The following is a 12,103-nucleotide window of genomic DNA, read 5'->3' as shown; positions in this document are numbered from 1 at the left end:
AATGTGAATATGTTTATTTGCAGACACACATAAACTGAAATAAAATAACAGTAAATCGCAGTGAAGGTTATTATTTGTGATCGTAAGAATGACGAGGTGAACCTGAAGTAACACGTCAACAAAGACATTCACGTATTAATTTGAGCTATAATTTTCTTCTCCATTCTCTAACGGGACACATTATGGAACAATTGCCCCCCTGTTGCAAACGAGTAAAAGACGCCCACTTGTTTTGCCAGTGCAAAGGGACCCAGACTGAAGGAGAACAAACCACTCAGACTTAATGGATTGACTGTATTTCCATTCATGCATGATACATTTTGTTTTCTTTTACCATATTTTTGGGTCTTTTTGTGCCCATTCCATCTCTTTGAGGTCGATTTGTGGCCAAATAATATTTATTTTGAATTTCACCTCATTGTATGTCGCACTTTTTGTCTGATTTTAGATATATAGTGTCCTTTTGCAGATCTTTCCGGGTGCTTTGCGGCATGATTTGATCATTTTTTTTTGTTACATCGCACCTTTTTGTAGTAATTTATGTATAACTGTTTGTGTTTTTATAGTCCTTTTGCATAATTTTTCCACTCATTCTGTGCTAATATATAGTAATTTAGTCTTTTATTATGTATTACTATGTAGGGATAGACCTTGGTTGATTTTTTTGGTCACATTTCACATCTTTTATGGTAATTTTGAAAACACCTCTGTTTAGCATTTACATATATATATTGCCTTGGCAATGCCAAGGCAACGTGGCACGTGCAGGCCTTTCTCCTGCACCACAGACTGCACGCCTGCATGTTGTGTTACAGGTTACTGCAGTCCTACAGTATGACTCCACAGTTACTGTGCTGAGCCTCTTAACGTTTGCTTTCAAGAGTGAAACTGTCCTAAAAATGAAAAGAAAAGAGGGTAGAAAAAAAACTACGTTGTATTTTCTGGAATCCCAGTGATTCCCCTCTTTTGCATACAGCTATAACCGTGGCGCGCGTGCACGTGCTCGCTCGTGTCCGAGTCCAGGTCCGCTTCTGCATCTCGTCAAAACAAAGCGGGGGCGAGCCAAAGACAGGGAGCGAGCGAGCGGTGTTTCTTCTTCCCTCATGAATGAGTCCCTCTCCGCTGCACCGCAGGTCGGACCCTCCATCCGCCTGATGCCCGTGAGGGTCCGCACACCGGCGGGGAACAGAAGAGAAACCGCCCGCTGATGAGTTCGGACAGCAAACGCTTCCTCTCAGCATTGCATGACCATTTCATCCCACCGGGAGCAACACGACAAGACCAGGAACGGTGAGTGCTGGCGGCTACTGTGGGCGGGCTGAGGCGCATGACACACGGCAACTTTGTGGCCCTGATGATACAGATTATATCCCTCGATGTTGCATCTGTGCTACCGTGTGTGTATTCATCTGGCAGCGGTTTTGTTTACTCGGGCAGTCTGCTTCATTTGCTCGTTGACACAGGTACAGATAAATAGAAAAGCTCCACGTACGCACGACTGACTGTGCGTTCCTCCCTGTAGGACAAACGTGGACTGTTGATTGCATGTGTGGTCCGATTGATTGGTCATGTAATGTCGAATAAACGGCACAGTTATAAATCCACTGGCTAGGAGGGAGGGGGGGAAATGAGCCAAATTAAAAATAAAAGTGGCATCGATCTGATCTGGCTGTAATCGCCCCTAACAGACAAGGAGGAGGGGAGAACAAAAGCAGACTGGCGTGGCATGGCATTTCTAGCAGACAATGTGTACAGTCTGTGTTTAACACTGAGATTTGATCTCAGAAAAAGAACACCGGGCAGTCCGCCTGAATACACACAGGACGACCTTTTTACCACTAAAAAAGATTCAGGGTGGCAGTGACGAGGCTCGTCTTTGTTTGAAGTGACAACCCAGACTGTTGTTCTCCCCTCTGACCAGGGGATGGTGCTTCACTATGGACTGTATGTTTCAGTAATGGGAGACACCCAAATACACTGTAACTGTAAAGCTCTTACAAGAACACTCCACTCACACACTGATGCATGTACACACATGCATTTCCCTTTTCTTTTCTTCTGATGTAATGGGTGTGAGATTGCGAAAAGGCTGAGGTGTGATTGCAAAACACTTTTTTGTGGAGTTGAAATAACAATCGCAGACAGCATAAAGAAACAGAAAGCACCGCTGCTGTGAGGAGGTCACAAATGTGTGGTTTAACTCTCTCCTGCTCCGTTCTGACAGTAAGTTTCACCTGATTTCGTTGCTGTTATGGCCCCCTTCTTTCGGTCATTTTTTTTCTGTGTCTGCCGGAGAACTGTACCACACAGCTGCCTGATTAACCATTTTGCCGTCATTCTCCCTCCTGTGCTCAGATGCTCGATGGACTCCGGCGGAGGCACGCCTCCCGGGCCTCCCCCAGACCCCTCTCCCTCAACTTCAGCACCTTCTCGGCCCCTCCCCCGAGCCCCGACATGGAGAGCAGCGAGCACCCAATCAGGAGGTAAACCTCAGTTCCTGGGATTAACATTTCACAACATGCGGCATCCTGGGAAATGCATGCGGTATTAATAAGCATTCACAAATATCACACCATCTCTTGTCCCAGGTGATTTCATTAACCGGCTGAGCTCTGCCTGCCAACACACGCTGGCCTCATGATAATGATGTCCTGCTGGGATGTTTGATTGACTCATTTCTTTATGTGTGTTGGCCTCATCACTTTGTACCCTTGCTTCTTCATGTTTCCCATGTTTGTGGGGTGGGGGTGGGGGGGTGGCTGTTGTTTACTGCTGTGCTGTCAGCAGAGAGATTCAGGACTGCGTGGGTTTGAACTCACCATGTCTTCTTTTTCAGAGAGCTCGTTTTCACCAGTCCCTCGTGAGACTGTGCAAACAGTGTTTTCTCTTTTATTTTCTAAGTCTGCCTTCAATTCAGGACATTTTTATGACTGCACCAAAGTGTGCACTACAAATTACAATAAGACCGAGTCTGAGCTCCCTATAATAAATTAGGATCTGGAGAATCACGTCTCTTAAAGGGGGTGTCCCATATAGGTAGAGCAATAAATCAGCCGGGCAAGTACATTTTCAACTTAAAACCTTGGTTCAGAACCAGAAAAGTAGTCCTTGATCCACTGCTGCCTGGGGGCATAAATATAAATGTTCAGCCTTGTTCCCTATAAACAAAGATTTTTCTGGATTCGTTGTTTTTAAAGCAACACTAGATAAGTTTCAGAACCAGAAAACTATGTGCTTCTGACTCATTTTGAAGTACAAGGCTTTTTGTTGTGTTTTCTTACATTCCCAGGCCTTAAACTGCCATGGAGATACCACAGTTCACTGCTTTGGTTTCCAGCCCTGCACCACACTGTTTTGCTTATGGTGGCTTGACATTTTTGTAAGCGTTTGATGGTGACAGTACATGGGCGAGGCTTACTCAGAAATCGGTATTCATGACAATGGTGTTACATCTCACAGCTGTGGGGGGAATTAAAGAGCTCCCATGTTACTTTAATATTACAAACCTCAGATGATAAAATATCCCATTTCTTTGACATTTTATGTTGAGAGACGTTGGAGTATTTGCCCACCCTCTCGTTCCCATTTTCTCAGCCCTTTTGGGATCAAAGCTTTACACTGGGTTCCTGCTTTTTTGGCAACGTGGTTGTATTTAACATATTAGATCATTATTGATATGAGTTGGAATAAATGAAGTGACAACAAAAATGGCAAAGTCATGTTTGTGGTAGGTACAGATGTGCACTGCATCCCCAAAAGAAAAGAAGATGTCACCTTGTAATTAGGACTTATTATCCTTGTAAAAAAGACTTATAAATGTGAAAAATCTTCTAATTAAGAAATAACATGAATACAGATACTTCAGTGTAAAAAATATGGTATTTGCCAACTTCCTGTCTCACTCATTGTGCTACTTTTGTTTCCTGCTCTTCCACAGCTACTTATATCCAGCTATCAAAGAGCAGGAAAGCCTTCTTCATTGTCTCATGCTGTGTCACTGCTTCCTCTCCCTGTTTCTGTTGTCAGTAAACCAGATGACTTCCTCCTCTTCTCAGTACAGTCACAAGCACAACAGCCCCTCCGGCCTTGCTTACCCTGCAGTTACTCTGGTATCTGTGCTCTGCATAAATATTTGTTTGCATCAATGGCTGTATTGTACTGACAGGGAGACAGAGAAGGAGGAAGATTGTGCCCCCAGCAGTGCATGCTCTATTGTTTCCTGCTGTTCTAAGATCTCGGGCGGTGCAGTGACACTGTGGTCTACCTCCTTTCTGGGCTCCGCCCATCCTGCTCTTTACGCAGAGCTTTTTCTCACTGTGCACCACTCTGTCCCACTTCTCTCGCCTCTCTGTCACCGGCTGCTCTTTGTGTTGTCATTCTCTGCTGCCTATGCTCCCCTCCAGCCATCTCCTCGTGTTTCCTCCTTGTATATGTCAGCTCACTGCCTGACCTTGTTTCTCTCCTTTCCCCTGTCCTCCCTTTATATTTACCTCATGAGGACTCTGCACCGGCTGAAGTTGATGAGCTCTCCAAGCCTGAGCGAGCTCGGGAGGAGTGAGAAAAGTTCACCAGAGGACAGAGGGGAGAAGCAGAAGAGAGCAGGAGCCAACGCCACCTGGAACAGGTACAGCTGATACAGTCACGGTGCAAAACATTTCATGTTTGGGAAAGTAATGAAGACTAGTTTGTGTTTTGTGTTGCAGCATCCACAATGCTGTCATCGCAGTCTTCCAGAAGAAGGGCCTGGCTGATAACGAGCTTTACATCCTCAACGAAGGCGTCCGGTAGGTTCAAACAGCCACAGATCACACACACTGTGAAGAGCCAGCCTCCTTATTTTAGACCGTTGATGTAATTTTGCACCATAATCTGTATAATTACTGTCTGTCCTGCTGCTGACTGAATGTTTTCTTGTGAATGATGTTGTTTGTGTGTGAAGTGTATGTGGGCCTGAGGAGTCATGCGGTCAGGGCAGATACCTCATTATCTTTCCAAACCAGACCCATCACTTCTATCGGCCTCAATTTTAGCCCAGTTAACATATTTCCATGTGCAGAAAAGCCACAGTGTGGCTGACCCATATTTTTCTAACAACATAGAAAGATCTGAATGAAACACAGTGTTTGGTAGACTGTCTCACATCCTGTGTTTACTGTAAAGCCACACAGTCACATGTTATTAAATCGAGTTTAGTTTTAGATTCCAGCTTAAAGAAGTCGTTTTTACGCCATAAACAACTTAATATTGAATACTGTTATATATTAGTTATTAAATCTATTCATATTCAGTTGGAGATTCAGAAAAGAAAATAATGTCAAATAACTATTTATTCAGACATTTGTTGAAGACCGAGCTGGGGTCCTTCTTCACAGAATATCTTCAGGTAAGGCACCTTTAATTCTTTTGTCTTTTTTTTATTTATGAGACAGGAATGTTCACTCAAGACCAGCACATTGAACAGATCCACACTGGTACCACCTCATGAGATCATAATTATTGCCGTCTTTTCACAGAACCAGCTGCTGACAAAAGGCATGGTCATCCTCCGGGACAAAATAAGGTTCTATGAAGGTAGGACTGGATTGATAGTGTAGTCTTGGGGTTAAATTCCCGTGGATGGCACTGTTGAATCAAGCTTTAATCTCTGGGATTCATGCAGGTCAGAAGTTACTCGACTCTCTGGCAGAGACCTGGGACTTCTTCTTCTGCGATGTTCTGTCCATGCTGCAGGCCATCTTTCACCCAGTTCAGGTGCACAACCATCTGAAGAGTCAGCCTCTTTTTGTTTTTGCAGCTGGGTGATGCTCACTGTAGCTGCTGCTCTCTGTGTCCTGCAGGGTAAGGAGCCCTCTGTCAGACAGCTGGCCCTTCTTCACTTCAGGAACACCATAGTCCTGAGCGTAAAGCTGGAGGACGCCCTGTCCCGGCCGCGGGCTCGCGTGCCCCCCTCTGTGACACAGATGCTGCTCATTCTACAGGTGCTTATATTGTTCCCTCACTCATTTGGTTATCTCTGCAGAAAATTAGCTCCACATCATGATTTTTAAGCATAATTCATAGCTTCAAGCAGCTTACGTCGACTGAAGTAAATACAGTAAAGACACATAACTCTATATAGCTTTGGGTTTTTCCTTAAGAACTAATGTATATCGGAATCAAAAAATCTATGATCACAACATTAAATTCTTATATAGATGTCTCATTCTTTGTTTAGGGAGTCCACGAGTCACGTGGTGTGAGTGAGGACTACTTAAGGTTAGAGTCTCTGGTTCAAAAAGTGGTCTCGCCGTACCTCGGCACCCATGGGCTTTACTCTGGAGATGACACTGAAGATGATTGCTATGTTCTGGGTGAGTCCGAAGCAGAGTAATAATAACAGGTCTTTGTATTTGAGGAGAGACGTATCCTAACAAAACTATCCTTTGTTTTTCTCGTCCTTTAGACAAGTGTTTACCGTGGGGCTTGCCCAAATCTGCTGACCAGCCATCTAAAAACCCTGTGGTACGATCAAAAAGTTATAATATTCCTCTGCTGCTGACTCCAGTGGCTGAGTATGACCCAGATGCCAGCTCGGTTGGCAGCGGAGGAATTCGGCGCCACTCAGCCTGTGAGATCATATCATGCCTCGAGGAACAAGGACTGGCCTACGTTGACATGGCTCCGGGGTCTGAACTGTCTGGCTCTTCCTCCAACAGGCTGTGTGTGGGCTCACAGTTCAATGGTATGACAGATTTTAAGATGTCTGCATCCATCATTATATCAGTTATTATGAGAGAATAATGAGGTAAGAATCCATAATAACCCATTGCTCTATCATTCATCTGCATTGTGCAAGCAGGAGCCGGTGCCATGGATCTGCCTCTCTCGTCTCCCTCCATCCTTCATTCCTCAGGAGCTCTCCATGGCACCGAGGCCACGACAACAATGACTGATCTCAGTAGGGGTGCATCCTCCACGCCGCCCAGTGAATCATCCAGCCCGGAAACCATAATTGGACAAGTGCTAGAGTCTGCCGACTCGAGCTCAGACGGGATATTTATCGATTTCCCACCTCACTCTTCAGAGGCAAAGGGGCTTAGCTGTGACAGCAGGCAGAGCACTGTGTAACTGTGGTTGCTGTTAGGGACGCACCCAAGCGTGTACGGGAATATTTTGGGAGAAAATGGAAAGAAATCTTCTGACTACATCTCGGTAAATGGGTACCATCTTCCTATTTTCTTTTTTTTCGTTTTTACTTTAGTACGATGAGTTTCCATTTCTTCCAAGTGCTTTCAGTGGTGCATAAAAATATTTTAAGCAGCTAAGAAAAGAAACTTGCATGTCCGACAAGACATGAAGTGGTACTGATGTTACAGGAGTGAAGATGTGATGCTATTTCAGAATGGTCCGATATTTTGATTACTGAAAAGACCAAAATCAACAATGAATTTATACTATTGACTAGTATTTCTTCTGTATCCAAAGCCTGATTAATCATTTTTGTCACAGATCTCAGTTGCATCGTCATCGCTCTTTTTTTCTTGAACATCGACTTGGTTCATTTTTAACGGGAATCAAATGTGTATTAATACGCAGCTGGAAGTGGTCCCCAGCTAATAATGTGCGATTGGCCCAAATATGTTTAGTAGGTATTAGGAAGTTGTTTATCTTCATAATTGCATCGATATCTATGAGAACTGTCTTCATTATCAATTAATTTGCTTCGGAAAACAAAGTATTGAGAGACAAACTGACACATTGTTGGTTTTGGTTATTTCATGTGATTTGGTGACAATTAGGAAAACACTATAAATGTAGAATATTGTCACCGCCTTTCCTTTATCCCAGCGAAAAAGGAAATAATTCCTCCACTGAGGATTAAAATTTTAAATTACAATGTTTTCGCACAGCAGAAGATTTTCTCCCTCTGCTGAGGGGATGCTCATAAAAAAGCCACAAGCTTTTCACACCCATCGTGTTTTAAAATGTCATGGTTTTGGTTTGTATTTGTACAATTTGACTTTACAACAGCTGTGAATTCACTCTGTTGTCGGGAAGAGATTCTCAGCTCTCACTTGTTGGAGTGTTCAAGGCAAAATTCTCGTCCATCCTTTTCATCTCTGCATTGGCTTCGGAGTTTTAAGGATTGTTTACATTTGACAAAGACATGAACATTTTCGACTGAATGTTGTCTCACACTGTATTTTGCACCACCACTAACGTGTAAATAAACGTGCGTTGTTGTTTTTCAGGACAGCTAAATATTGTAAAGTGAGCATTTATCATGAATCGGAATTTGAATTTTAATAAGGGCTTTTTAACTGAATCTTTTTCAATGATGTTTTACCTCAAGCGTTTTGTACTTTTTTGACAATCCATGATGTCTACAGAGTTGTGCTTTGTATTAATTTCTTATACTCGCCCTGTAAAAAAAACAACAAAAAACAAAGAAAATACACTTGGGTAATATTTAAAACGTTTGGGTATTTCCTATTTTCAACTGTTTTATAAGAAATAAAATCAAAATTGCCACGTGTAAGTGGTCACAGAGGTCATTGCAGCACCTGGAGGGGGGATCTACAGCTGCAGCTGGATTTATTTAATTATTTATTTATTGGGTTTAATAAAGTCCAACGGACCCGTTAACCTCGGATGACTCAAGATTCATAGTCCAGAATCACCTCAGAAATTTTGACATAAAGAATTGGTGTTTTTCTTAGATTTAGTAACATAAAGAAATGTAAGTTTTTAAAGTATCTTCACCACCAAAACAATCTCAGTGAGCCTGTGTTCATTTCACTATTTATCCCTTGGTTCTTAACCCAAGGTTCACTGACACATTCTCAACCAAGATTTCAGCTAGATCTTAGGATCTTTATCAGCAGATTGTTGTTTGTTTAGTGGTCATGGCGGAGATAAGTGACCTTTAAACTAATTTATTAGTGAGGGGGGTCACAACAAAGTTGTTGAAACTTTCACAATTTCCAGAAAAAGAACCAAAGATGCAAACAGTTTTTTTTGTTGTTGTATTTTTTTCAGCAGATGTTCCATAAAAAATGTATAGGATAGTCAAGAGTCTGTGAACCCCTTAGAAATGGAAAAATGTGAGCATAAATAAAACCTAAAGCATAAGCAGGTTTTAACACGAGTAGATGAAGAGAAACCTAATTAAACAAATTATACAAATGTAATAAAGCTGGTCATTTACTTGAGGAAAATGGCCAAATATTTCCTTATATGTGAGCTGTAAAGTCTGAACATTTGCTTACTGGTCATGCGCTTTTTCTTTGAGATTCAGTTGGAGGATAGACAAATCCTGACAGTTTCTTTTAGGATTTTTTGGTATTAAGAATTGATAGTTTCATCAAACATGACAAACTGATTGGGCCCAAATGCTACCAAACAGGCTAAAACCATGATACTACCACGACCATGTGTTTCACAGGGGGGTTGGTATTTTCGCTGGAATGCGGTGTTTTCCTTTCCTAAAATAACGCTTCACATTTAAACTTCTAACTTCAAGTTCATGATCTTAGCAAAATGCTGACAGGCAGCAGCACCCTTTGTAAAGAGAAACAGCTTTCACCTTGCAGTCCTGCCAAGCACAATGTTGTTATTCATGCTTTCCCAATAAAGGGCTTAGCCGATTATACATTAACCTGATTTCTTTTTCGAGGCTTCACTGGCATCATTTACTCTTTTTTTTTCTGAAGTCCTTTAAGGTCATATTTGTTTGAACCAACATACCCTTCTGCAATCATATGTGAAGATCAGTCTTTAACAGATAATTTTATGACTATCAAGCAGCATATTCTCCCCTGATTGTCACCCCATTGACTGAAAACATCTGACTGTAGATGCATTTTCATTCCTTTAAATGTCTTAGCCAATAGATAATAGGTGATTTTTGGGTAATTTTTTCTACACGATGTATAAACGATGACCACGTAGAGCAGTCATATCTCATTTGTTTGGCTAGTTTCTTATGATATGCTTTTAGAACTTGTGAGACAATCTCATGATGTCTTAGTTTTATGCAGAAGCATCACATCAGTTGCTAACATTGTGCCTTTGTTTTGAAAGAACACCCGGAAGCCATGTGTCGATTAAACAAACAGCCCCAATTCTGAAAGGACTAACCGGAAGTCTTGACGTTAATGCCGGCTGGAAGTAGCTGAAAGCTAATGTCAATTACGTGGTTACGTTGCTGTAAAACCGTTCAAATTCAAATGTGAAGACGTTCGTTCTTTCGTTGAAGAGTTCGTCTTTCAGACTCCGGTTTTGAGAAAACAAACTGACGCTCTAACGGAATTCGGTAAGACATCTTTGAACAATGTTGTCAAAAGTTAGCTGCAGCTGTGGGACATACAGTAGCTTCAGGTTTGTGCTAATGCTAAAAGGAAGTGACAACGAACTGATTCTTCTTTTATGAAAGTTTGAACTGCTGTGCTGGTGTTTTTTTTATGTTTTATGTCAAACTAACTGTTAACTGTTGTGTTACACCATGCGGTCACAAATGTAGCGTTTCATCCGTGAGAGAGGCAGCTCTGCTGTTGTGTTGGTCCGCTGCCACCTTCGCTGTGGTCTTCAGCCTCCTCTCCAGTCTCTGTGAGCGGGGGACACTGGCTCGTGCCAGTCCTTCATAAATGAAGATGTCCCTGGCTCAGCGAGTGCTCCTCTCCTGGATCTTTGCCCTGATCTTCCTCATCATGCTGGTCCTCAAGCTGGACTCCAAAATCCAGTGGAACTGGTTTCTCATCTTCCTTCCTGTGTGGACCTTTGACACCATCCTCATCCTCATGCTGATCGTGAAGATGGCAGGCCGCTGCAAGCCGGACTTTGACCCCAGGGATGGTGAGCAGAGCGTGAAGAGGAGGTTGTGGTACATGACAGCCCTACTGCTGAAGCTGGCCTTCTGTCTGACACTGTGCTCCCGCTTGGAGAGGCTCATAGACGTGCTGGTCAGTGTGGTGTGCGTCCCTCTGTGGGTGCTGCTGGGTGGAGCTCTGGTGGAGCTGGGACACAGTGTTCTCCACTACAGGAGGGACTGAACCTCTTGTATTGAAATCGTCTGAATGGGATGAATACTTTTGATATAAAAGGACGCACCGCTGAAGCAGACACTATAAAGCATCTGTTTCTCTGTATCGGCTGATGAAGTCACTACAGGGTTGTGGAATCAGTGGGTTGGGGTCCCACCAATGGAGACAAAACACTGCATCTCTATATCTTTTTCTCTCTACAGTAGGAGCTAACTGCGTTATCTGATGCCAGAAGTCCTCATTTCGAAATGAACATTTTACACACAAGTCCGCTTTTTAAAAAAAAATGCAAGCTTTGATAAGCTTTTGGACTCTTTAAGTACCAAAAGAGAAAGAAGTGGACCGGATCTCTTCCAGATGGGACTTTGGTCCAGACCACGAACAACCTGACCCGCCATGAGCACCAGCTACACAGAACGATGCTCTGAAATTCACCTCTACACCTTTCTGTCTTGCTGTGCTGGTTGACTTTGAGCCTTTTTATCTTTTTTTAGATTTTTCTTTTGGAAATGTGAGATTAATCAATCACCGTTTACGACAAATATCTCCAAAAATAGTCCTCCGTCAGCAACACTGTTTGAATGTAAACTCAGAATTTATTTAGCTGCATGGATTAAATGTCATTTGTACCCAACTGTGGTCGTCACCCCTGTGAGTACAGTGCATGCACGCTTCGGACTTTATAGTTTTCATATTTTAACTGTTAGCCAAAACAGGTCCATTTATATAGAATAATGGAAATGGGCTTAAAGTTCAGACTGTTTACATCGATGGTGTCATATGTTGTCCTCGTTATCAGAGGCTGACATGTCATTACCCTAAAAACAATGTTCACTTACTGTATAATCCTCTATCAAGAATCCTTCACTGAAGTTTGCACATTGTAACGTCTTTGTTGCTCAAATTATAACGCTGTCAAACACTGCTTCTCCGATGCAAAGGTGTTATTGTGTCACGACTAAAGGCAAAACTGAGACTGTTTATTCCATTTCTTGTCATCATTCTGTATCGACGTTAATTAAAGGTGCACATCACGCCCAACGAATCCACACCCTGCCGATCCAAAACCAGGAGACATTAAT

General features: G+C 42.6%; 2 protein-coding genes across 4 annotated transcripts; both read left to right on the top strand.

Annotated features, from left to right (window-relative positions):
• Positions 1 to 1,198: 1,198 nt before the first annotated feature.
• prr5a (proline rich 5a (renal)) lies at positions 1,199 to 8,518 on the top strand. 3 transcript variants are annotated; one of them, XM_072385634.1, is made up of 11 exons: positions 1,199 to 1,290; positions 2,356 to 2,483; positions 4,499 to 4,624; positions 4,704 to 4,784; positions 5,335 to 5,383; positions 5,514 to 5,571; positions 5,660 to 5,751; positions 5,838 to 5,978; positions 6,215 to 6,350; positions 6,443 to 6,721; positions 6,836 to 8,518. In XM_072385634.1, the coding sequence occupies exons 2-11, from the start codon at positions 2,356 to 2,358 to the stop codon at positions 7,105 to 7,107; spliced, it is 1,362 nt and encodes a 453-aa protein (XP_072241735.1). In that variant the 5' UTR covers positions 1,199 to 1,290; the 3' UTR covers positions 7,108 to 8,518. The 3 variants fall into 3 exon arrangements, with proteins under 3 accessions (XP_072241735.1, XP_072241733.1, XP_072241734.1); XM_072385632.1 differs by lacking the exons at positions 1,199 to 1,290; positions 2,356 to 2,483 and having other exon boundaries at positions 3,870 to 4,624; XM_072385633.1 differs by lacking the exons at positions 1,199 to 1,290; positions 2,356 to 2,483 and having other exon boundaries at positions 3,885 to 4,624; positions 6,839 to 8,518.
• A 1,565-nt stretch (positions 8,519 to 10,083) lies between these two features.
• tmem60 (transmembrane protein 60) lies at positions 10,084 to 12,002 on the top strand. The gene is made up of 2 exons (XM_072385631.1): positions 10,084 to 10,294; positions 10,502 to 12,002. The coding sequence occupies exon 2, from the start codon at positions 10,626 to 10,628 to the stop codon at positions 11,028 to 11,030; it is 405 nt and encodes a 134-aa protein (XP_072241732.1). The 5' UTR covers positions 10,084 to 10,294; positions 10,502 to 10,625; the 3' UTR covers positions 11,031 to 12,002.
• Positions 12,003 to 12,103: the final 101 nt, after the last annotated feature.

Source organism: Leuresthes tenuis, unplaced genomic scaffold, assembly GCF_036924035.1.
Source record: "Leuresthes tenuis unplaced genomic scaffold, fLeuTen1.0.hap1 SCAF_5, whole genome shotgun sequence".
Classification (NCBI taxonomy): Eukaryota; Metazoa; Chordata; class Actinopteri; order Atheriniformes; family Atherinopsidae; genus Leuresthes; species Leuresthes tenuis.
This window is presented reverse-complemented; position numbering and strand designations above follow the sequence as displayed.

Excerpts from the sequence above, each read along its gene's own strand:
- prr5a (XM_072385632.1), top strand. The coding sequence starts at position 3,876 with ATGGTATTTGCCAACTTCCTGTCTCACTCATTGTGCTACTTTTGTTTC. Across the intron at positions 5,752-5,837 it reads CCATCTTTCACCCAGTTCAG|GGTAAGGAGCCCTCTGTCAG; the intron begins GTGCACAACCAT and ends TGTGTCCTGCAG. Across the intron at positions 6,722-6,835 it reads TGTGGGCTCACAGTTCAATG|CAGGAGCCGGTGCCATGGAT; the intron begins GTATGACAGATT and ends GCATTGTGCAAG.
- tmem60 (XM_072385631.1), top strand. The coding sequence starts at position 10,626 with ATGAAGATGTCCCTGGCTCAGCGAGTGCTCCTCTCCTGGATCTTTGCC.